The sequence below is a fragment of the Rana temporaria genome, chromosome 8, assembly GCF_905171775.1.
Source record: "Rana temporaria chromosome 8, aRanTem1.1, whole genome shotgun sequence".
Taxonomy (NCBI): Eukaryota; Metazoa; Chordata; class Amphibia; order Anura; family Ranidae; genus Rana; species Rana temporaria.
Window position 1 is genome coordinate 27,921,821 of NC_053496.1, and position 24,611 is coordinate 27,946,431.

General features: G+C 43.1%; 2 protein-coding genes across 3 annotated transcripts in view; one reads left to right on the top strand and one right to left on the bottom strand.

Moving 5' to 3' along the window:
• The window catches only part of ADAM12 (ADAM metallopeptidase domain 12), a 706,349-nt gene that overhangs the window by 669,146 nt on the left and 12,592 nt on the right, over positions 1–24,611 (top strand). The window lies entirely within an intron of this gene.
• Positions 22,513–24,611, bottom strand: part of FANK1 (fibronectin type III and ankyrin repeat domains 1) — a 191,319-nt gene continuing 189,220 nt past the window's right edge. The window contains exon 11 of one of the 2 annotated variants that reach the window (XM_040361432.1): positions 22,513–22,835. In XM_040361432.1, the coding sequence (XP_040217366.1) occupies positions 22,737–22,835 (99 nt within the window). In that variant the 3' untranslated portion in view covers positions 22,513–22,736. The remainder of the gene's footprint in view (positions 22,836–24,611) is intronic. The other variant, XM_040361435.1, reaches the window with a different exon arrangement.

Sequence of the window (24,611 nt, forward strand, 5' to 3'; positions counted from 1 at the left end):
CAGCAATCAGTCAGATTCAGACCCTCAGAAAGAAAAGTGACAGTTGAAGAATAAAAATTCTGCTTCAATTAGTTGCCATGGGACAATACAGACAGTTGTTATGAAAGAAGCTTTGATAAATAAGGCCTTTGGAGGTGTTCCGCATAGCACTGCTGTCATTTTTTGACTAGGAAATAATAGCAAACATGACGATCAGTATAAGGGGAATACATTTCTTTTGTGTTTGTTTTAATAAGTTGATGCATTTGTTGATAAGGAGGTATTCCGGAGAGCTATAATGTCAAAACGCTTTAAAAAAAAACATCTAAAACATTTACCTGATGCTATATCAACAACAAAAAACTTGTGTAAAGAACCACTATTTAGAATATCCTCCATGGCCATGATGGGGAGGGCATAGATACTGCAAGAATCCCAATCATTCTCAAGAAATAAAAAATGAGAAAAAAAATAAACATTTTAGGAACTATAATGAAAAAAAAATACAAAATACTACATGTAGGAAGCAGGTGGTGCTTTAAAACAAAAGCAGCAGTTTTCACTAGCTTGTTCTCTTCAGCCTCTTTGTGAAACAAACAAAAATAGCAAGAAAATCGAGATGACTTCTGTATGACCAGGGTGCCATACTTTAACCAAAATTTGGCTGGTCCATGCTGTCCAAATTTAGATCAATGTATGGCTGGCTTAAAGCGGAGTTCCACCCACAATTGGAATTTAGAGGGGAGAGGGGGACCTGTTTTTGACAGGTCCCCTTCCCCACTTCCGGGAGATTGGGGCATGGTGAAGTACATCAGCAGCTCAGCCCCCCTCACCTTTTGCCTGGCCATTGAGAAAACCAAAAGGCTACACTGCCGGGTTCCCTTACCAGCAATGGCGGTGGCAGCACTCAACCAGCCAATGTAAACAGTGGCTGTGGTGACAACATCGTTGGACTCCAGGACAGGTAAGTGCCCTAATATTAAAAGTCAGCAGCTACAGTATGGCTAGCTGCTGACTTTGAATTTTTAAAGGGGTGTTGAAACTCCTCTTTAAGTAAGAATATTTTTAAGATATATGAAAAAGGGGATTGCTAGATCAAGGGTAATATATTGTCCAAAATCGAACTCAAGATAAAAGGCAAAATAGTACTCCAAAATAGTAAAGAAGGGAAAATGTTAATGGAGTTCCCATCCCTCAATTTTAAAAAGGGGGGAAATGGGATGGGTACATGCTATACTCAGGAAGTAGAGAGGTGATGACATTTAGTATAAAAGGAACTGTCAGAATCTAGAACACTGACAATTTTCAGTGGGGATCGATTTAGGAATTCCGCAATTGGAAAGCAAAGAAGACAAGGAGCGGGGCGTGGCCAAACTGGCGAACTAGACGGACGTGTCTGAGGGGAGCTCCGCTCTATCAGGCCTGTGTTACCCGCTAATTTAGGGGATCTACCTTAGTTTTGGCCCTGATTGACACCCGGTGTCCCCCGGGTATGCGTAGAGGCAAGTCCGGATCTGGACTGAGAGGCGGCTCTACACCTAAAGCATTCGCTCAGCCGAAGCAGCAGCAGAAGGGGAGCGGCTTGGAGAGGTGGAGCAGCAGGTGGGAGACTCGGAGGACTCCATCCGGGATCACCGTGCCTCCATCCATACCCTTCAGGTGAGAGTGAAGGCCCTCAAGTCGAGGGCAGAGGACAGCAAGAACCGTAGCCGAAGAAACAACCTTCGGGTGGTGGGACTCCCGGAGGGGGCTGAGGGGCAGGACCCGACGGCATTCACCGAGAATCTACTGTGCACTCTGCTGCCGCGGGCCCAGTTTTCTCCACATTTTGTTGTGGAAAGGGCCCATAGGATGCCACCGGGCCGTGTCCTGCCTGGGGCTCCCCCGCGTACTTTCATTTTTAGATTGCTCAATTTGCGGGACAGGGATCTGGCGCTTCGGGAGGCCCGGAAGGTGGAGGAGCTACGGTATGAAAATGCACAAGTGATGATGTTTCCTGACTACTCCAAGGACACTTGGCGGCTCAGCAGAACCTTCGACCATGTTAAAGCTCAACTCCGCGCCAAGGGACTGAAATATAGCATGCTCTTCCAGGCTCGGCTAAGGGTCATTGATGGGGAATCTACCCGCTACTTTACTTCGCCGGAGGATGCTTCTCACTGCCTGGACACCCTGCCTCAAGCCCGGTAACTGTATGTTGCTCTCACCTTTTTTCACCTGCACTTGAACGTTGCTCCCTGTGCTCTCTACTACCCGTGTTGCGGGGCAGGACTGTGCCTCTCTGTTGCCTTGTTACTTTGGCCCCCTGCTCCCCCCCTTCCTATGGTCCTGTACTGGCATCCTGACTGGCCCCCTTCTCCTCCTGGTGGATCAGGGGGGTTTACTGATGGCCGTGGGACTTTGCTTTGATCCTTGCTGTGCACTGTTGCCCTGCCCCTGGCGATCTCCTTGAGGATCCTTTGCTCCCCACTTGGACGAAAACCTGACTACTTTGAGAACATTTGCCGAAGGGGTTCTGGCTTTGTGGGGCCGGGTTGATGCTGGTTCTTGTGGGGGGTCCAGGGAGCATGTGGGTCAGTTCGTGACCTTCCGGGATTCTGTCGTTCCCGGGTAATGTTGTTTGTAACGTTTAAGTTTGTGCCCCTGGCTTTGCCTAGGTGTTTTGTATTCTTATTTTTTATTTCATTTAACAAGATGTCTGTAGATCCCCTGTTATCCGATTACTCTCCGTGGGCCTAGGGATGGTTTCCTCCCCGGAATGCACTATTGAGCCGGTCTTCTGTTATGCTTGTGCTTCCGGGCTGGTTGCCTTGCCAGTTTTCCCCATAGGAGACCTTCCTACGGTTTAATGGGTTTGGTTTGGGGTGTATGCAGTCCAGTTTTCTCTCCGGACGTGCGGAGTGGTGGGGATGGGCTGTTCTGTCTGCTCTGTTTTTATGGTTTTATTTTTTTCTTTCCTTAAGTTGCCGTTTTTTATGCCAGGCTAATGTTTGCAGTGAGACGCCTTGGACACCTGTTTTGACCTGCGCTGGAAGCATGGGCCGGGTGTCCAATGCTCTTGTGGTGATTGTTTACATACGACCGGATGGGTACCCTCCCCTGCATCGGCTCCATTATTATCCTTTTAGCAGTCTTATTGTGATATTATTCCTATGGCTCCCATTAAGATACTGTTGTGGAATGTCCGTGGGTTAAATGACAAGATAAAGAGATCCCTGGTCATGGCCTACCTTAAGAAGTATTCTCCCTATATATGTCTCCTCCAAGAGACCCACCTGGTGGGACGTAGGGTCCTTGGTTTGAGAAAGCAGTGGGTGGGTCACTCCTACCATGCCACATATTCTAGCTATGCTAGGGGGGTCACCATACTTGTTCATAAGTCTCTATCCTATACCCTTCTGGATGTTAGAATTGACCCTGAGGGTAAATATGTGCTACTGCATGCCGTGGTGGACACTGTGTAAATTATAATTCTGGGCATTTATATACCGCCACCGACCACGACATCTCTCCTGAAGTCCTTGATCCCTCTTCTGGCCACGTACCCTACAGACAATCTTATCATTGCAGGCGATTTTAATATGGTCCCGAACCCGTCTTTGGATAGGCTGACCTCTGATACTAGCAATGACTCTCCCCTGCGACGTTGGGCTTCCCTGTATGGTCTCACGGACATATGGCGGTGGAAGTATCCGAATGTCAAGGCTTACACGCGCCATTCCACCTCCTTTAGGGCAATGTCCAGGATAGACTTGGTTTATGTCAGTGGGGGGTTGCTTCCACGGGTTTGTGAGGTACAAATACTCCCTAGGGGTATTTCGGACCATGCCCCCATGCTCTTTGGTCTGAGGGCCCAGACGCCTCTGTCGGAGAGACTGTGGCGACTTTCTCGCTACTGGATCTCCGATGAGACGATGACATCTGAGATTTCTCGATGCATCTCTGAATTCTGGGTGACTAATGCAGGATCTACGGCTATGGGCAATAGGTGGGATGCCTTCAAGGCATACACTCGGGGGTGTTACCAGTCCTCTATCTCTCAGTCGAGGCGTGCTGCTACGATCTGTCTGGAGGAGGCTGAGGCCAAAGCTCAGGATTTGTGATCTCAGTATGTCACTACCCAAAATACGGTCACATACTTGGATATACAGACGGCCTATCGTGAGGTTATGCTCCTCCGTGTGGCTAAGGCAGGCAAACAGCAATTTGCCCAGACGCAGCGCATCTTCGAGCAGGGGGAAAAAACGGGGCGATTTTTGGCCGAGTTGGCCAGGGAACAGCAACCTATTGCTACCATTGCTCGAGTCCAGAACGCTAATGGGTTGATAGAGGTGGATCCGGTGGCCATTTACGCATGCTTTGCCTCTTACTATGAGGCTCTGTACTCGTCCAGGGTGGCTTACATGGGGGAGGACTTGGTTTCCTTTCTGGGGCAGTTGGCCTTCCCAACCCTTAGCGATGAGGCTTGTGTTTACCTAGACAGTGGAATAACTCTTGAGGAGGTGTAACAGGCCCTGGGGGACCTGCAGGCAGGGAAAACCCCGGGAGTGGATGGTCTTCCCCTGGAATTCTATAAGCGATACGGGGAGCTGCTGACACCCAGGCTCCATGCTATGATTGTCGCAACCCTGAGAGTTGGCAGCCTCCCTCCATGGCTGAGGCGGTCATTGTGGTAGAGTGGAATTATCTGTGGGAGGTCCTGCGTCGGTTCGGCTTTGGTCCCAGGTTTATATGGTGGGTGCAGGCCCTGTACAGGTCGCCCACTGCTAGGGTCCGCACGGGGTCAATTCTTTCCCCATCCTTTCGCCTCCACAGGGGTACTAGGCAGGGCTGCCCTTTGTCCTTTGCCTATGGCGATTCTTCTTCGTTCTTCCCCAGCGGTTTGCGGTATTCCTATAGGCCCGGTTTAAGAAAAAATGTCTCTTTATGCGGATGACACTCTGCTATACTCGCGCAACACCTCTGACTCTCTCGGGGCGGCCCTGGCACTTATTAATACATTCGGCAGATTTTTTGGCGTATGTGTTAACTGGAGGAAGTCTGTCATTTTCGCTCTGCACCCCTCGGAGGCATCGATTTCTGCGGATACCCCCCTTGCGACGGGTTTCACAGTTCCGCTATTTGGGAGTGGAGATCCACGGGGACCTGAAGCAGTTCATTCCGCTTAACCTGACTCCGGTCTTGTCCCTCCTGACTCAGAGGTGTGCTGCTTGGAAGACACTGCCCCTCACCGCGGTCGGTCGGGTTAATCTGGTAAAAAAGACCGTCCTGCCGAAATTTTTGTACATTTTTAGACAGACCCCTGTACCTATTCCGAATGCGTTTTTCAGAAAGCTGGATAGTTTACTTACCTCCTTTATCTGGAATGGGGGTACCCCTAGGATTGCCAGGTCTACCCTGCAGCTGCCGGTTACTCTGGGTGGATTGGCCTTGCCCTGTTTCCAGAATAACTATTGGTCTGCGGTCCTGGTCACGCTTCGATGGTGGCTATCGGAGGAGCCATATAAAATATAGATGCGCTAATATTAACTTAAAAGGTGATAAAACGTACAAAGAAAAACTAATCAGGGAGAATACTCCATAAACTGTGAATTACTAATATGTCCTTAATTAGTGCACAGTGATTAGCAGGATTCCATGCAGGGAAAAAATCACTCTCTTCAATCTGAATGCTAATCCAGCCCTCCACCGCTGTGATCAGATGATACAGGCACTCACAGACAGGGATTGCATGAAAGAAAAGAGAAAAAATCTCATTGCGCAATATTCGATGACAGATCAAAAAATGTAATCAGAGCATTGACATATGCACTCACGAATCCCGGCTTTCAGTAAAGCATGAAAACGCCACTCAGTATGTTGTTTCCTCAGCTCGATCCGATGCACTCGGATTCGATCGCAGGCTCCTCCCTACGCGTTACGTCACAGGCACGCGACTTACTCATGGGTTCATACGTTATGAGAATGGCTTGGGGTTTAGATAGCCTTCTCATTGACAGCGTTTACATTAGTGTGAGCAACCAAAGGGAAAGACAAACATCATTGCGGCAAAACTTTACTCACATAGCTGAATTCTAGTGAGATCAAATGTCGATGCATAGACACACATAATTTTAATAAACAAATTTAAAAAAATGTAATTGATATAAAACTTTAAAAACATTCTATGTAGTTTGCTATGTGAATGGTGCATTTGCATTTGCATTTGCATATGCAATCTACTGCCCTCTTGTGGCCAGATATACAACAAGCATAGAATAAGTAGATGAACATTTAAAAATACAATTAAATAGATGCATCAACACTATTCAATATTATCAATAAAACATATAAAACCATCAAAAATATGTAATAAAAATTGTACTAAAGAGTTAAAAGATTATTACTATAATAACAGTAATAAAAACCATCATAATGAATAAAAATCAATATATATTAATAAAATTAATTATTAATACAAAACCAAGAGTATGTTTACGAATTGGAAATGAAGCAATTTAAATCAAATTCGATATTAAGGCCATTGGGAGATAGAGTCTGCATCTCATGTATCCAGCGAGACTCAGTTTTACTTAATTCCCTTACTTTATGACTGCCCCTCCAGTGTGGAGTGTATTTGGCAATGGCCCAAAATTTCATTTCCTTGGGATTGTTGTGGTGGCATAGATCAAAGTGCCGAGACACATTGTGTTTGGGGAAGGCTTTTTGGATATTTTGGACATGTTCTCTGATGCGCTTCCACATTGGGCGCTTCGTGCGTCCAACATATTGGAGTGAGCAAGAGCACTCCAATACATATACTACCCCTTCAGTCCTACACGTGATCAGATCCTTTATGTTGTATTCCTTCTGAGTCACTGTAGATTTGAATTTAGAACATTTTTGTCCATTGAAATTGGTTTGCCTACACGCAAAACATCGTTTACATGGAAAAAAAAAACCTTTTCCTTGGTAAAAAGTGAGTAAATTGTTTCTCACTGGTGGGTCAGGAATATTTTTTGCCACCAAATCCCTTAAAGTTGGTGCTCTTCTGTACACCACCCGTGGGTAACTCGGTAAAATTCCCTGTAGCTGTCTGTCTGCTTTCAAAATTGGCCAGTGTTTCTTTATAATAGCTTCAAGTTGCTTGTGTTGGGTGTTATAATTTAGAATTATGGGTAATTCAGTTTCCAGCCTTTTTGTCTTGATTTTGTCTTGTGTTAGAGAGGTACGTGGAGTTTCATACACCTTTTGTATTTGTTCCATTATAAAGTCCTTGTTATACCCTTTATCAATAAATTTTTTCCCGATCGTTTTAGCTTGATCCAAAAATACCTCAGGGTCTGAGCAATTCCTGCGAATCCTTAGCATTTGACCCTTTGGTATATTGATTAGCCACGGGTCATGGTGGCAGCTATCCACAGGGATATAGCTGTTCCTCTGGACCGGCTTAAAGTGTGTTCTAGTTTTTAGTTGTTGATTGTCTATAGTAATCTCTAAATCAAGGAACTGAATAGTAGTGTTGCTCAAAGTGTAGGTGAGTTTTATGTTCTTCTGGTTATCATTTAATTTCTCAAAAAACTGAGTTAGGGTATTCTCATCCCCCTTCCAAATGATGATACAGTCGTCTATAAATCTTCTGTAGAGTATGAGCTGCTCCGGCATACCTTCATATATGGACGACTCCTCCCACTCAGACATGTACACGTTGGCTACACTCGGTGCATATTTAGCACCCATTCCTATACCATTCAGTTGCCGGTAATACTCTGATTTATGCCAGAAGTAGTTGTGCTGTAGCCCATATGCAAGACATCTCAAAATAAACCTTTTTTGTTTCGATATGAGATGACCAAAACTGTTCAATGCCCATTTTGTGGCCCCAATGGCTTCTTCATGGTTTATCACAGTATACAATGAGGCCACATCAGCTGTGGCCAACAAGTAACCACAATTAGGTTCCAGTACTGTGCTCTCAAGGATCTGTATTAAATGCTTTGTGTCCCTGAGGTAAGCCCTAGTTTGGGGCACTAACGGCTGAATAAATCTATCCACATACTCCCCTAGGCGTGAGTTGATGGATTGAATCCCATTGATAATGGGACGTCCAGGGGGTTTCTCAGGATCCTTGTGGACTTTGGGAACAGTATATATAATGGGTACTCGGCACACCTCAGGTATTAGGTATTTAGCTTCTCTTTTGTTCAGCACTCCTTTTTCTTTTCCTCTATAGATCAAGTCAACTAGCTCCTCCTTGTATTCTCCTGTCGGATTGGAGCGTAATTTGATATAGGTATTGGTGTCCTCGAGTTGCTTGGCCAATTCTTCATAGTAATAGTCTTTGGCGAGGACCACAATGGCTCCACCCTTATCGGCTGGTCTTATTATAACCTCTTTGTTTTCTTCCAACATCTTAATACCCTTATGTATGGCCATGGGGTTCGGTAACTTCTTCACTTTAAGTTGGTCCAAATCTTTCAGTACCATCTTTGAAAAGACCTCAATATGTTGATTATTTACAACTTGCGGGTTGAACAGTGATTTGTTTCTCAACTGACTATGTTCAACCCTTCCTGGCATATTAGGTACAGCCTGATACGTTATTGGCTGTGTTAGCATGTATTTCTTGATGTTTAGTTTGCGTGTAAACTTTTTGATGTCTACATAAGTATCAAATTTGCTCAAATTCCGCTTAGGGGCAAACTTGAGACCCTTATCAAGTGTTATCAATTCTGTTGGGCTTAGGTCTATCCCACTTAGATTGATAATGCCTTCTCCTATTCTAGTTTTCTTCTTTTTGTGTCCCCCTCTGCATCCCCTCTTCGATTTGGGCTTCGGCACTCCCTTTGACGCGTGGGTGAGGACCTCTCCTCCCGGCGATACTCTAAAAAAGATGAGGAACGAGGATCCACATCCTCTCTATAACTAGATAGAGGCTCATATTGGTTGTGAGTCGGTACTGGACTTCTTCTCACATCATATTGGTGATGTTCATAATTTGGTGGTCCCCTTTGATAGTAGGCATGCGGCTGTCCCCCTGTATGATGGTATTGTGGGGGTGCATGATAATCTCTTGGATCTCTTCTATCCTGATTGTGATAGTAAGGATCATGGTGGTATCCTTGTGTGTTCCCACCCTGAGATTCCTGTTGATTTTTAGGGGGGTTAGATGGTTTTTGGTTCCCCTTATTCTTCCAATTAGGCTTTCTTGGAGATTTTGATCGGGGTTTACCATTGTTTTTATTTTTCCACCATTGTTTTGGTGTTCTTGGTTCATTATGTTCATCTCTTGGTGGTCTTGGTGGGTTAATGTGGTGATCCCTTGGATGTCTACTATGGTCATCCTCATACGATCTCCCAGGTTCAGGTGTTCTATATCTCAAATCCCTCTCAGGTGAGATAATCCGTACTTCCCTATCAGGTGAAGAGGATACTGAACCATCCCCACCTTGTTTTAAATTAAATTGCCATTTAAATGTTTGATGTAGACGATAGTCATTAGTATCTCTAAGGTATTTCCTCCTTTTTCGTTGCTTTATTTCAAGGTCTTTTTGTTCCAAGACCTTATTAAGTTGGCTCGTAAGTGTTGCAAAGGATGGAGTGTCTTTATGACTCTCCAAAGAAGTTTTGCACTCTGCTATTAATTTGTTCATATTAGCAATTTTCCGTTGTTTCCTTTTAATGAGGAATTGCAAAGCTTCCAGCCCTTTTTCATTGAAGAATTTATACCATTCCTCAATGGAATCATTATCCATTAACCCATCATTAATAGGAATATCCCATCTCAGTCTTCTTGGGACTATTCCTTCTTTAATATATTGCTCATGTGTTGTGAGATCCCACCAAGCACTAACTTTCTTCTCCATCAGGTGCCCGAATTTCCTAAAATTAGTATCCAGGTCACCCGTTTGAGAGATAGTTTTGGTGGTAAAAACTTCTTTCAGATCAATAGTACGATTTTCCATGAAATTAAAAATATCCATAATTGCTGCTGACCTGGATACTAATTTTAGGAAATTCGGGCACCTGATGGAGAAGAAAGTTAGTGCTTGGTGGGATCTCACAACACATGAGCAATATATTAAAGAAGGAATAGTCCCAAGAAGACTGAGATGGGATATTCCTATTAATGATGGGTTAATGGATAATGATTCCATTGAGGAATGGTATAAATTCTTCAATGAAAAAGGGCTGGAAGCTTTGCAATTCCTCATTAAAAGGAAACAACGGAAAATTGCTAATATGAACAAATTAATAGCAGAGTGCAAAACTTCTTTGGAGAGTCATAAAGACACTCCATCCTTTGCAACACTTACGAGCCAACTTAATAAGGTCTTGGAACAAAAAGACCTTGAAATAAAGCAACGAAAAAGGAGGAAATACCTTAGAGATACTAATGACTATCGTCTACATCAAACATTTAAATGGCAATTTAATTTAAAACAAGGTGGGGATGGTTCAGTATCCTCTTCACCTGATAGGGAAGTACGGATTATCTCACCTGAGAGGGATTTGAGATATAGAACACCTGAACCTGGGAGATCGTATGAGGATGACCATAGTAGACATCCAAGGGATCACCACATTAACCCACCAAGACCACCAAGAGATGAACATAATGAACCAAGAACACCAAAACAATGGTGGAAAAATAAAAACAATGGTAAACCCCGATCAAAATCTCCAAGAAAGCCTAATTGGAAGAATAAGGGGAACCAAAAACCATCTAACCCCCCTAAAAATCAACAGGAATCTCAGGGTGGGAACACACAAGGATACCACCATGATCCTTACTATCACAATCAGGATAGAAGAGATCCAAGAGATTATCATGCACCCCCACAATACCATCATACAGGGGGACAGCCGCATGCCTACTATCAAAGGGGACCACCAAATTATGAACATCACCAATATGATGTGAGAAGAAGTCCAGTACCGACTCACAACCAATATGAGCCTCTATCTAGTTATAGAGAGGATGTGGATCCTCGTTCCTCATCTTTTTTAGAGTATCGCCGGGAGGAGAGGTCCTCACCCACGCGTCAAAGGGAGTGCCGAAGCCCAAATCGAAGAGGGGATGCAGAGGGGGACACAAAAAGAAGAAAACTAGAATAGGAGAAGGCATTATCAATCTAAGTGGGATAGACCTAAGCCCAACAGAATTGATAACACTTGATAAGGGTCTCAAGTTTGCCCCTAAGCGGAATTTGAGCAAATTTGATACTTATGTAGACATCAAAAAGTTTACACGCAAACTAAACATCAAGAAATACATGCTAACACAGCCAATAACGTATCAGGCTGTACCTAATATGCCAGGAAGGGTTGAACATAGTCAGTTGAGAAACAAATCACTGTTCAACCCGCAAGTTGTAAATAATCAACATATTGAGGTCTTTTCAAAGATGGTACTGAAAGATTTGGACCAACTTAAAGTGAAGAAGTTACCGAACCCCATGGCCATACATAAGGGTATTAAGATGTTGGAAGAAAACAAAGAGGTTATAATAAGACCAGCCGATAAGGGTGGAGCCATTGTGGTCCTCGCCAAAGACTATTACTATGAAGAATTGGCCAAGCAACTCGAGGACACCAATACCTATATCAAATTACGCTCCAATCCGACAGGAGAATACAAGGAGGAGCTAGTTGACTTGATCTATAGAGGAAAAGAAAAAGGAGTGCTGAACAAAAGAGAAGCTAAATACCTAATACCTGAGGTGTGCCGAGTACCCATTATATATACTGTTCCCAAAGTCCACAAGGATCCTGAGAAACCCCCTGGACGTCCCATTATCAATGGGATTCAATCCATCAACTCACGCCTAGGGGAGTATGTGGATAGATTTATTCAGCCGTTAGTGCCCCAAACTAGGGCTTACCTCAGGGACACAAAGCATTTAATACAGATCCTTGAGAGCACAGTACTGGAACCTAATTGTGGTTACTTGTTGGCCACAGCTGATGTGGCCTCATTGTATACTGTGATAAACCATGAAGAAGCCATTGGGGCCACAAAATGGGCATTGAACAGTTTTGGTCATCTCATATCGAAACAAAAAAGGTTTATTTTGAGATGTCTTGCATATGGGCTACAGCACAACTACTTCTGGCATAAATCAGAGTATTACCGGCAACTGAATGGTATAGGAATGGGTGCTAAATATGCACCGAGTGTAGCCAACGTGTACATGTCTGAGTGGGAGGAGTCGTCCATATATGAAGGTATGCCGGAGCAGCTCATACTCTACAGAAGATTTATAGACGACTGTATCATCATTTGGAAGGGGGATGAGAATACCCTAACTCAGTTTTTTGAGAAATTAAATGATAACCAGAAGAACATAAAACTCACCTACACTTTGAGCAACACTACTATTCAGTTCCTTGATTTAGAGATTACTATAGACAATCAACAACTAAAAACTAGAACACACTTTAAGCCGGTCCAGAGGAACAGCTATATCCCTGTGGATAGCTGCCACCATGACCCGTGGCTAATCAATATACCAAAGGGTCAAATGCTAAGGATTCGCAGGAATTGCTCAGACCCTGAGGTATTTTTGGATCAAGCTAAAACGATCGGGAAAAAATTTATTGATAAAGGGTATAACAAGGACTTTATAATGGAACAAATACAAAAGGTGTATGAAACTCCACGTACCTCTCTAACACAAGACAAAATCAAGACAAAAAGGCTGGAAACTGAATTACCCATAATTCTAAATTATAACACCCAACACAAGCAACTTGAAGCTATTATAAAGAAACACTGGCCAATTTTGAAAGCAGACAGACAGCTACAGGGAATTTTACCGAGTTACCCACGGGTGGTGTACAGAAGAGCACCAACTTTAAGGGATTTGGTGGCAAAAAATATTCCTGACCCACCAGTGAGAAACAATTTACTCACTTTTTACCAAGGAAAAGGTTTTTTTTTTCCATGTAAACGATGTTTTGCGTGTAGGCAAACCAATTTCAATGGACAAAAATGTTCTAAATTCAAATCTACAGTGACTCAGAAGGAATACAACATAAAGGATCTGATCACGTGTAGGACTGAAGGGGTAGTATATGTATTGGAGTGCTCTTGCTCACTCCAATATGTTGGACGCACGAAGCGCCCAATGTGGAAGCGCATCAGAGAACATGTCCAAAATATCCAAAAAGCCTTCCCCAAACACAATGTGTCTCGGCACTTTGATCTATGCCACCACAACAATCCCAAGGAAATGAAATTTTGGGCCATTGCCAAATACACTCCACACTGGAGGGGCAGTCATAAAGTAAGGGAATTAAGTAAAACTGAGTCTCGCTGGATACATGAGATGCAGACTCTATCTCCCAATGGCCTTAATATCGAATTTGATTTAAATTGCTTCATTTCCAATTCGTAAACATACTCTTGGTTTTGTATTAATAATTAATTTTATTAATATATATTGATTTTTATTCATTATGATGGTTTTTATTACTGTTATTATAGTAATAATCTTTTAACTCTTTAGTACAATTTTTATTACATATTTTTGATGGTTTTATATGTTTTATTGATAATATTGAATAGTGTTGATGCATCTATTTAATTGTATTTTTAAATGTTCATCTACTTATTCTATGCTTGTTGTATATCTGGCCACAAGAGGGCAGTAGATTGCATATGCAAATGCAAATGCAAATGCACCATTCACATAGCAAACTACATAGAATGTTTTTAAAGTTTTATATCAATTACATTTTTTTAAATTTGTTTATTAAAATTATGTGTGTCTATGCATCGACATTTGATCTCACTAGAATTCAGCTATGTGAGTAAAGTTTTGCCGCAATGATGTTTGTCTTTCCCTTTGGTTGCTCACACTAATGTAAACGCTGTCAATGAGAAGGCTATCTAAACCCCAAGCCATTCTCATAACGTATGAACCCATGAGTAAGTCGCGTGCCTGTGACGTAACGCGTAGGGAGGAGCCTGCGATCGAATCCGAGTGCATCGGATCGAGCTGAGGAAACAACATACTGAGTGGCGTTTTCATGCTTTACTGAAAGCCGGGATTCGTGAGTGCATATGTCAATGCTCTGATTACATTTTTTGATCTGTCATCGAATATTGCGCAATGAGATTTTTTCTCTTTTCTTTCATGCAATCCCTGTCTGTGAGTGCCTGTATCATCTGATCACAGCGGTGGAGGGCTGGATTAGCATTCAGATTGAAGAGAGTGATTTTTTCCCTGCATGGAATCCTGCTAATCACTGTGCACTAATTAAGGACATATTAGTAATTCACAGTTTATGGAGTATTCTCCCTGATTAGTTTTTCTTTGTACGTTTTATCACCTTTTAAGTTAATATTAGCGCATCTATATTTTATATGTTTCACTGTTTGGATTTGGTATCACTCAAGATAGCAGCTATATTATTTGTTTTTTTATTTAGGTGCACGTGGAATTGATTATTTAATTAGCGCTGTAGTATATTTTTCACATTATCGGAGGAGCCAGCTAACCCGGCGTCCACTCTGGAAGCTGCGCTGCTCGGTTCCTATTCTGAGCTGCGTAATCTTATGCACCGAGGACCTAGGTCTAATCCTAATATTACGCCCTTGATGAGGACTACCCTGAAGGTATGGGAGGTTGTGCGGACCAAGGTTCAGAAGCCCAATGGCTGGTTTCCGCATACTCCGTTGTGAGGGAACCCGCGGCTGGCGCACTTCCACTCTATCCCTGATCCTGTTCTGTGGGCTCGATTTGAGGTTAAGACGTTTTCGGATGTAGTTTCGTCGGGCGAACTCCTTACCTTTGATGAGTTGAAGCAGAGGAGGGCACTGCCAAACCAGATGTTTTTTAGGTACCTTCAGCTGCACCACGCCTTCAGGTCTCAGTTCCCTGGACTATTGGTGCTGGAGACTACGGGGGTCGAATGCCTGCTGGGTGCGGAGGATGAGACTAAGCCCTTGTCTGCTCTGGACCCTCTTTTGGTGGGTTTTGACACCTCCAAGGTCTCTCAGATGTTTTCGGTTTGGCAGGCGGATATCCCGACGCTGGCCGATGATGACTGGGAGGAGGGGATTCAGCAGTATCTCCCCCTGGTGGTTTCAGGGATAGGTTTATTCAGGTCAAATTTTTACATAGAGCTTATTTCTCCCCCCAGCGCTTGGCTAAAATATATCCGCAACAAAGTCCTGTCTGCCCCCTATGTGGTGAGGAGGAGGGATCTTTTTTTCATGTTGTCTGGTCCTGTGATACAATCTTTCTGGCAGGGGGTAGTGACTGTCATTAGATCTGTCAGTAAGTTAAGCTTGCCCTGTGACCCTTTGCCATTGCTTTTTGGGATAGTTGATACACTGAATGGTACTCACTCCAAGAAACTCTTTGTTTTTTTATGCAGCCTTTTATGCTAGGAAGGCAATCTTGATACGGTGGAATGAGGCCTCTCCCCCCTCGGTACAGCAGTGGAGAAAAGCCCTTCCTCTGTATAAACTCAAGTATCTGGGTCATAATTGCCCGGGGGAACTTAGATAAGGTCTGGGCGGCATGGGTGCGTGAGGAGCAACTGGAGTTGGCTTAGGTGGGTGGAGTGTCGGGAGTGCCTAATTGTCCTTTAGTAATGTGATTGACTGATATGGGAGCCATGTGGGAACTCTCTAGGGTGCAGCTCTGGCCATGACTCTCCCTGTGTTGGGCGCTGTGAGGCCTGTCTCGAGCCACCCCCCCCACCCGCCTCCCTCCCTTCCCCCTCTGTCTTGCGCTCTCTGGTGCAGCGGTGGGGGACTTCCCTTTTGCCCTGGCATGGGAACTAATTTTCCCACTTCTACCACCTACCTGTTACTTGTATAGTTCCCAATCTGCATACTCCCTGTAGCGGGGGATTATGGTACTCTCAAGTATTACTGCCCAATTGACTTCTGATTTGAATTATAGGCTTTTGTACCACTTCTTTATTGTTTTCTTGCGATTATATCTCTGCATGGATAATCATCTCACTCTGTTAAATGTATGAGATCTTATGTACTCGCTGCTACTGTTATTAATGCTTTATGTATTACCATTGCCTGGTGACTTTTCTTTGTTTTTGTTTAACATAAATAAAAACGTTTTTTGTTAAAAAGAAGACAAGGAGCAATAGTGTATACTGTGACTGATCACATGTCCACTGCCAGTAATTCAACAGTAGGTCACTAACCTGCTGATGTCACCAGTATGTGACTCTGATGCTTAAACCTGCACAGAGATTTACCAGCCAGTGGGACCATAATCTAAGTGCCAGCAGACAGTTACGGCCACGGCAGAGTCAGTTAACTCTGCAGTTAAAGTGGTTCTAAAGGCTGAAGGTTTTTTACCTTTATGCATGAAGGTAAACAAAAACTGTGTGCAGCAGCCCTTCAATACTTACCTGAGTCCCCTCCAATCCAGCGGTGTTTACGATAGCCTCGTCTGCATGGGGACTCTCTGTCAATCACAGCTACTGAGCCAATGAGAGGAGAGAGCGTGGGGGCGTGTCTCATGGACGCATAGCACAGTGGCTGCTTCCAGGGCAAGCAGCTTTCCTTAGGACACATGCTTGAGAGGGAGGGGCCAGGAGGGCCAGCGTGGGACCTGAAAAAAAGAGGATCGGAGCTGCTCTGTGCAAAACCACTGCACAGATTGCATAACTATAAAATGTTTGTTATTTTTAAAAGGAAGCTTTAATATCACTTTAAAGTTCTACAAATGTGTTAATGAATACACACACAGTTCAGAGTATCTGTTGTAACAATTTTGACTTTTGAGAAACATCTGTAATACAAGGTTGAAATATAAAGCTGGGCTTATCAAAAACACAGAAATTCTTTTAGTTGGGTTTAGTGCATTAGAGATGAGCATTATTATTTTAAAAAAATGTTGTTTAATTAAAGAAAGTGAGAAAAATCAGTGCAAGCAAAATATTTGCAGAAAAAGATATGAAATATACAAGAAAAGAAACAGCAAATTAGAAGAAGAAAAATATAAAACATACACAGTAATCAGTCTCAATACTTCTCTTGAAGAGGAGAAGATACTGCAACCGGTCACCTGTCCAAAAGAATAGTAATACACAGTGATGATATTTTTAATCACAAATAGATTCAATGCGGATAGGTGGGGTCAGGGTAATAAAATTGAGACACTGCAAAATAAGACACAAGTTATTCACTTTTTAAACATATTTTATTATGGCTACCAATGAAAAAAATAATTTGGTTTTGAAATATTTATACCTTGATCTGGTAACTGAAAACTCTGCCTTGGTTCATTGTTCTATTCTAGGATATCATTACATGGATGTGGTAATTACAATATAACAGCCATTGGCTGAGAGTGTTGCTCGGGAGCCGATCGGCAGACCTTTTGCTATCATGTTTCTATTGAACCGGCTGATGTCGTCCGACATTCAGCCCGTGTGTAATGGGCTTTAGGCGTGGGGTTAAATGGAGGCTAACCTTCAATGTGTGTGGCTTTTTTCTTTTTTGTCAGTGTCCAACTCCATTGTGTAGCTGTAGAACCCTATTGTCTAAAAATTGCTATCTTCCTGTATCCCTCAGTTAGTGATAAGGAAAACAAACTTCCGGTGCAATAATTTGCATGATAGCTTATCAGTGCTTTTACTTTGTTGCCTGGAATTACCCTTTAACCATTTGCTGGCTGCCTAATGTAGATATACGTCAGCAGAATGGCACAGGCAGGTAAAGCAACATACAGGTACGTTGCTTTGAATCTGCTGCCTAGCGGACGCCCACCGAGAGCTCCGTGATTCTGCCCGTGGGACCTGCGGACTCGATGTCCGCGGGTGTCCCGCGATCATGTCACAGAGCAGCAGAACGAGGAGATGCCTGTTCTGCCTTGTGAAAGGACACTGATCTACTGCTCCCTGTCATCGGGAGCAGCGATCAATGTCGTGTCACATGTAGCCCATCCCCCCACAGTTAGAATCACTCCCTAGGACACACTTAAAGGGGTTGTAAAGGTAAAAAAAATAGCATCCTTTACCTTAGTGCAGTCCTCCTTCACTTACCTCATCCTTCCATTTTGCTTTTAAATGTCCTTATTTCTTTTGAGAAATCTGTACTTCCTGTTCTTCAGTCTGTAACTCCACACAGTAATGCAAGGCTTTCTCCCTGGTGTGGAGTGTCGTGCTTGCCCCCTCCCTTGAGTCAGGATACCCACTAACACACAGCTCCTTTCTCTATCTGCAACATAGAGAGCATCCTGACTCTCCTGTATTCCAGGGGAGGGGGCGAGCACGACACTCCACACCAGGGAGAAAGCCTTGCATTATAATGTGGAGTTACAGACAGAAGAACAGGAAGTGAGGAAATAAGGACATTTAAAAGCAAAATTGAAGGATGAGGTAAGTGAAGGAGGACTGCACTAAGGTGAAGGAAGCTATTTAGGATTTTTTTTTTTTTACCTTTACAACCCCTTTAACCCCTTTCCTGCCAGTGTCACAGTAATCAGTGCATTTTTAATAACACTGATCGCTGAATAAATGACAATGGTTCCAAAATCATGTCAAAAGTGTCGCAGTGACGATAAAAATCGATGATCACCGCCATTACTAGTAAAAATAAATAAATAATAAAAATGCCATTTTGTAGACGCTATAACTTTTGCGCAAACCAATCAATATACGCTTATTGCGATTTTTTTTTTTTTTTTTTACCAAAAATATGTAGAAGAATACATATCAAAACTAAGCGGAGGAAAAAAATTGTTAAATATTTTTTGGTGATATTTATTATAGCAAAAAGTAAAAAATATTGCTTTTTTTTTTCAAAATTGTTGCTCTTTTTTTGTTTATAGAGCAAAAAATAAAAGGTGATCAAATACCACAAAAGAAAGCTCTATTTGTGGGGGAAAAAAGGATGTGAATTTTGTTTGGGTGCCACATCGCACGACTGCGGAATTGTCAGCTAAAGAGACGCAATGACAAATCGCAAAAAATGGCTCGGTCATTGGGCAGCCAATTCTTCAGAGGCTGAAGTGGTTAAGATGTCACTTTTGTCTCTGTTTTGGAGAACTAGTCCTATGTATGATAAGCAGGGAAGATGCCAAATGCCTTCATCTGTGGAGAATAGTTTAGAACAGAATGTGAATTGGATTGAAATTTGCATTTCTAATGAATATGACAGCATATAAAAAGGTATGTGATAACCAGTAATAATATTTACCCACATGGGCTGATGGCATCTGCTGCTGTGCAATAGGCATTTATTTGCCATTAAATACTCATACCGTCTCCCTGGGCTGGGCACAGACATGTTGCCAAGTGGCAAGTCTCCCATCACTGAGATAGGCTGGGAGTAAGTAATATTTTTTATTTTCTCCCTTGTCAGGTCTAGATGCTTCATGATTATCTCATACATCCTCTTTATGCATCTAATATTCTGTCTCCAAACAACTGCAGATAAGCACAATATGTTTGTACAGTCTTATCATGCAGGAAGCCAGTGATTACACTGTTTATGACAATAGCCTAGCGGACAGCAGCCTTTCCTAGGGAAGAACAAGACAATAACAGCTTGGGAAACATTTACTGCTTCATTTGAATTACCTCTTCTTCACTTTTGTCTTTACCGATCCAAAAAGAACACATCTACTGTAATGACCAAAATTGCAAATGAAAAACACTTTGCTGTCATTAGATGTTTAAGCCACAAAATTCATGCAAACATAATGTTATCTGCAACAGCGCAAGTCGTCATAAATGTAAAATGAAAAACTCAAGACAAAACCTTTTTTTTTTCATAGTATACTCAGGCATGATTAGAACCTTTGTCGTGTTTTCACTACTGTCCGTGTTGGGGTCAGGAAATGCCAAAAGTCTATTCTGTGGAGAACAGACAACAATCATTACCCAATAATAATTTGGTCAGTAGTGTGGGTAAAGGTTGGAATGTATCAGGCTGTTATGTTTATCTAAAATGAGAAGTACCCTTATTTTGTAAGGAGTAACAGGAAGTAGAGGTATTCTCCCTATGAGGGACATAGAAACCAATAAAAACCCTGAAGGAGGTTCTAACCCTTCTTTACTCTTTTCAAAAGTAAGCATTTTCAGTATAAATTGTTTTATGACATTATTGCTATCTCCTCCAACAGTAGCAGCTGGGAAAACTCTGTGTAAAAAAACTATATTTCATTTTACTTTCTTCATCCCTCTTTTCCACACTGGCTGTCCCCTGCCAGCATGCTAGAGGAAAGGACCCTTGAGCTTTCTGTGGAAGCCATAATCTCTCTGTAGAGGTCTGGCATGACCCTGTTGAGTCACAGCTAGTGATTTTCTATCAGTAGGGATCATGAGTTTTGATCATTGAGAGTTGTAGCTCTGAGTCAGCAATAATCATGTTGGACTGATAGACTATTATTAGCACACACATAGCAAAGGGTTCTTCTCGTCAACATGCTGGCTGCAGACAGGCATTTCTGCTTGGGCTGCGGCTACTTCACTAAAAAGTATCGCAATCAACACTGACTATTTTTAATCATGCTGCCAGCTTTGGCAAATATTTACTTGCTTTCTTCTGTTACTTCAATTATGTTTATGGAACAGGGGAACAGGAGTCTTGCGGGGGGGGGGGGGGGGCTAAGCAACCCCCCCCCCCCGGCATGCATGCCTGAGGTAAGGGCAGATAAGATTCCAGGAAGTGAATGCTGCATGAATCATCTAAGTTTACTCAAGATGGCTACAGAGAGAAATGTTAGGGGTGTGTGTGGGGGAGGTGGGGTTCTCAGCAAAAGAAAGCACCAAGGTGGATGGGTAAGTTTGCTTTGAATAATAACCTCTTCATGTTGGCGCCTCCATCCCTTTAAGAGGTTCTTTGATGCCTTGAGGCAGGGCGGGGTTTCTAATCATGTGACAGACGCAATTGACTGTCACAGTGGTCACATGATCGGAAAGCTCCCGATCACAAGTAGAGATTGGAAGCTTATCATTAGCCACCTGTAACTGTGCCGTGCAAGGCACACACTCTCGGCACAGCTCTGTTTACATTCTGGTATGTATACATGCAGGCCGCTCTGCTTTAAAGCGGGAGTTCACCCATAAAAATGTTTTCCCCTTAGATGGATGCTAGATGGATGCTCGTTTTGTCTAGGGGAATCGGCTAGTTGTTTTAAAATATGAGCTGTACTTACCGTTTTCGAGATGCATCTTCTCCGTCGCTTCCGGGTATGGGTCTTCAGGAGCGGGCGTTCCTTCTTGATTGATAGTCTTCCGACGGTCGCATCCATCGCGTCACTAGTAGCCGAAAGAAGCCGAACGTCGGTGCGGCTCAATACTGCGCCTGCGCACCGACGTTCGTCTTCTTTCGGAAAATCGTGACGCGATGGATGCGACCGTCGGAAGCATCTCGGAAGACTATCAATCAAAATAGGAACGCCCAGTCCCGCAGCCCATACCCGGAAGCGGCGGAGAAGATGCATCTCGTAAACGGTAAGTACAGCTCATATTTTAAAACAACTAGCCGATTCCCCTAGACAAAACGAGCATTCATCTAAGGGGAAAAAGTGTTATGTACGGGTGAACCCCCGCTTTAAGGCCCAAACTCAGAGACCGCATATATGCGTACTACTGAAGTGAAGGGGTTAAAAATTAATTACCTTAAAAAAACGTGTTTGGTTTGTTGTGATCAAATGCAGTGTAGTTCTGAATAAAGAAACTGTAAAAGTTTGCAGGCCTTCTGTTTTGATGCACCTAGAATGTATTTAGCGGTTTTCATCTGAAAGTTTATTTGGGCTTTTAGTGCCATGTACAGAAGAAGCACTCAGCTTGTAACAGGCAAAGCTATATTTGCCAAGAGGCACTGGAAGGTCAGTGCACAGGACAGCATGTTCAGAAATTGCAGCCACCAGATCAGAAAATGTACGAAATTAAGGTTACTTTTTTCTCAATTTTTGCTCTGGTTTGATCCTTAGTTTATATCTGTGGGCAAGTCCAAAGACATAGAAGAAAGAAGTGGCTGTTGAGAGCACAACATTGTTTGTAGCTCCAACAACTGGCACCCGGTTTTCCTTTTATTTTGGGTTGGGCAGCGCTGAATAGCTCTGCATCTGATGCAGATAGCAGGTTTCCTCCAGAACAGGGGTAGGCAACATTGTCACTCCAGCTGTGATGAAACTACAAATCCCATCATCCCTCTACCTCTAGGAGTCATGCCTGTGATTGTCAGGGTCTTGAAATGTCTCATGGGACTTGTAGTTTCACCAAAGCTGGAGGGCCGAGGTTACCTACCCCTGAACATTCTTACTTCTGGTTTTGAAATCATGCAATCAAAGGGGTGGAGCCTGCTTAAAAAGACCTCATAATTCACACGTGTCTAGGGTAGCAGGATGCCCAATTACAGCCCTGCCTCAGGCACAGCGTATGAGAAGCAACTGAACTAAGGCCGCAGTGGTAACACAAGCAGATTGCATTATGGGTGGAGTGGAACTAATCTGTGACAGTCTTTTAGTTATAAAATTCCTTTTAAGGATACAGAAGAGTCCGCTCTACTTTCATTACCATAATAAAGACACTAACAATACCACAGACAGGAGAATATCACAGTATGAACAAGTTTATTTCAGTGATAATTGCTCTTCAGTTTGGGATAATTGGTGCTCTATTGCTCTTCTGCGAGATTCCATGGTATGTTTCTTCCATACACTATAAACAGTACCTGGTCTTATATCGCCGCCAGCCATATCTATTCTGTGCAAGCTTCTTCTTGAAGTTGTGGTTTTGGTAGCTGTTTTGTATGATGTTCGCCTGGAGAGCTGAACACATTAAACAACTTTTCTGAGCAGCGTATGCGGTACATTAAATGCCGGAGATGCGTTTTGTGCTTCAGTGACTGATCCTGCTGCTTCCCAGCACTGGCAGATCTGTAAACATGAACAAGAGTGTTTAGGATAATGCTGGAAGTTTTGACTTTGATTGTCTGGTAATTGAAGCGCAGGTGCGCAGGAACCTCGCAAGATGGAGGTCAGGATTCTGCTTAGAAATATTCTTACTTGTTCCAGATATTGTTTTCTACAGAAACTTTTTCAGCTTTAACTGAAAAAATACAAATGTAATGACGATAAATTTGGAATGCAGGCCTTTCAGAGCACAGTGGGTATCATGCCTAATGAATAAACCTAATCATGTTTTGAAACATTACATTTCATATCTAATGCATTAGTCAATAAATGGTATCATGAGCCTCATTTGTTGTAATTTCATCAATAATTAACCCAGTAAACAGTCTGCTTAAAGGATAAGTGCTCATTTCATTCTAATCCCACAAGCCCTCTCCTCTACCCACAGTAGCAGAATCCCCTTCAGGACCACATCCTTTCTGCAGCAACCTGCACAATGTTCACTACATTCACAGCAGAAATACTGATGGGGAATGTATAATATTAATTGCATAATATTTGGGGGCACCCATCCTATTCTAGACTACAGACGTTCCCCATTATCACCTGGTGCATGCCAGCAGGCTTTCTCCTCTGAATGTAGCCCAAATGGAGGGCAAGCTTACATTCGTAGTTGGAGCCCTTTTACACTGAGGTGCTTCAAAACTGCCCATAAAATGGTGAGTGCTTTTGAGGCGTTGGCGGTGTGCTTTTTTTTTGAAGGTCACGTGACTCAAAAACTGCTTTGAGAACCATTTTGACGCGCTTCCCATTCATTTTAAAGGAAAGCAGCCCGAGCACTGAGCACTATGAGATCCTCGCTCAGCGCTGGGGCGGGCGGCTCTCCTGTCCTGGCTCTGGCTGCCTCCTGTCTCGTGCCACACACTACGGCTGAGCTGCAGGAGGAGGTCACCTGAAGTCTGACGTGTAATGGTCAGTGTGGGTCAGGTAGGTCATCGTAACAGTCAGTGTATATGTCAGGTAGGTCAGTTTAGTGGTCAGCATTGATGGTCATTGGTGAGCCAGGCAGCAACCAGCAAGTGAGCCTAACTACCCCCTTCCCCCCAATGCCATCATCCATAACTCAGCAGTGGTGGGTTTTCTGAGCAGCCCAATGGTGATGTCAGGAGCTGCTTTTGAGGCCTGCTACATCAAGAAAGTTGACCACTGGTGATATCAACGTATCTCCACTCGGTGTTTAGCTGCTTCTATGGATCTTGGATTTAATATGCCTGTCGGGATACAACATCTGAAGATGAAAGTGGTTTTGTGAAGAAGACAAATATTAAGCCACTGGTCGTCCTGCACCGTTGGGTAGCCGCCTTCTTCTAGCTCGGCCTGCCTGGAGATACTATATTGTTGCGGATTGTTGCTGATCGAGGGAGCCTGAGGGATCTGAATCACACCGGGAGGAGACCAGCAGACACCCACACTCCAAGGACAACTATAACCACATAATCTGTGGATGGACACCACCATCCTCATACAGACACGTATACGATTCCTTTCTGGTGAGTGAGGACCCAGGAGAGGAGCACTGGAAGTCGCCTGAATATATGAATTTGTCACCAGCTCAACATTTCAGAGTTTATGGACTATATTGATTGCATTCATTGTGCACTATATTGGCACTGGGCACATTTGTTCAAAAACTTTATATATATATATATATATATATATATATATATATATATATATATATATATATATATATATATATATTGTATTTTATAGGAGCAGCGCTGAGTTAATTTTTTGTTT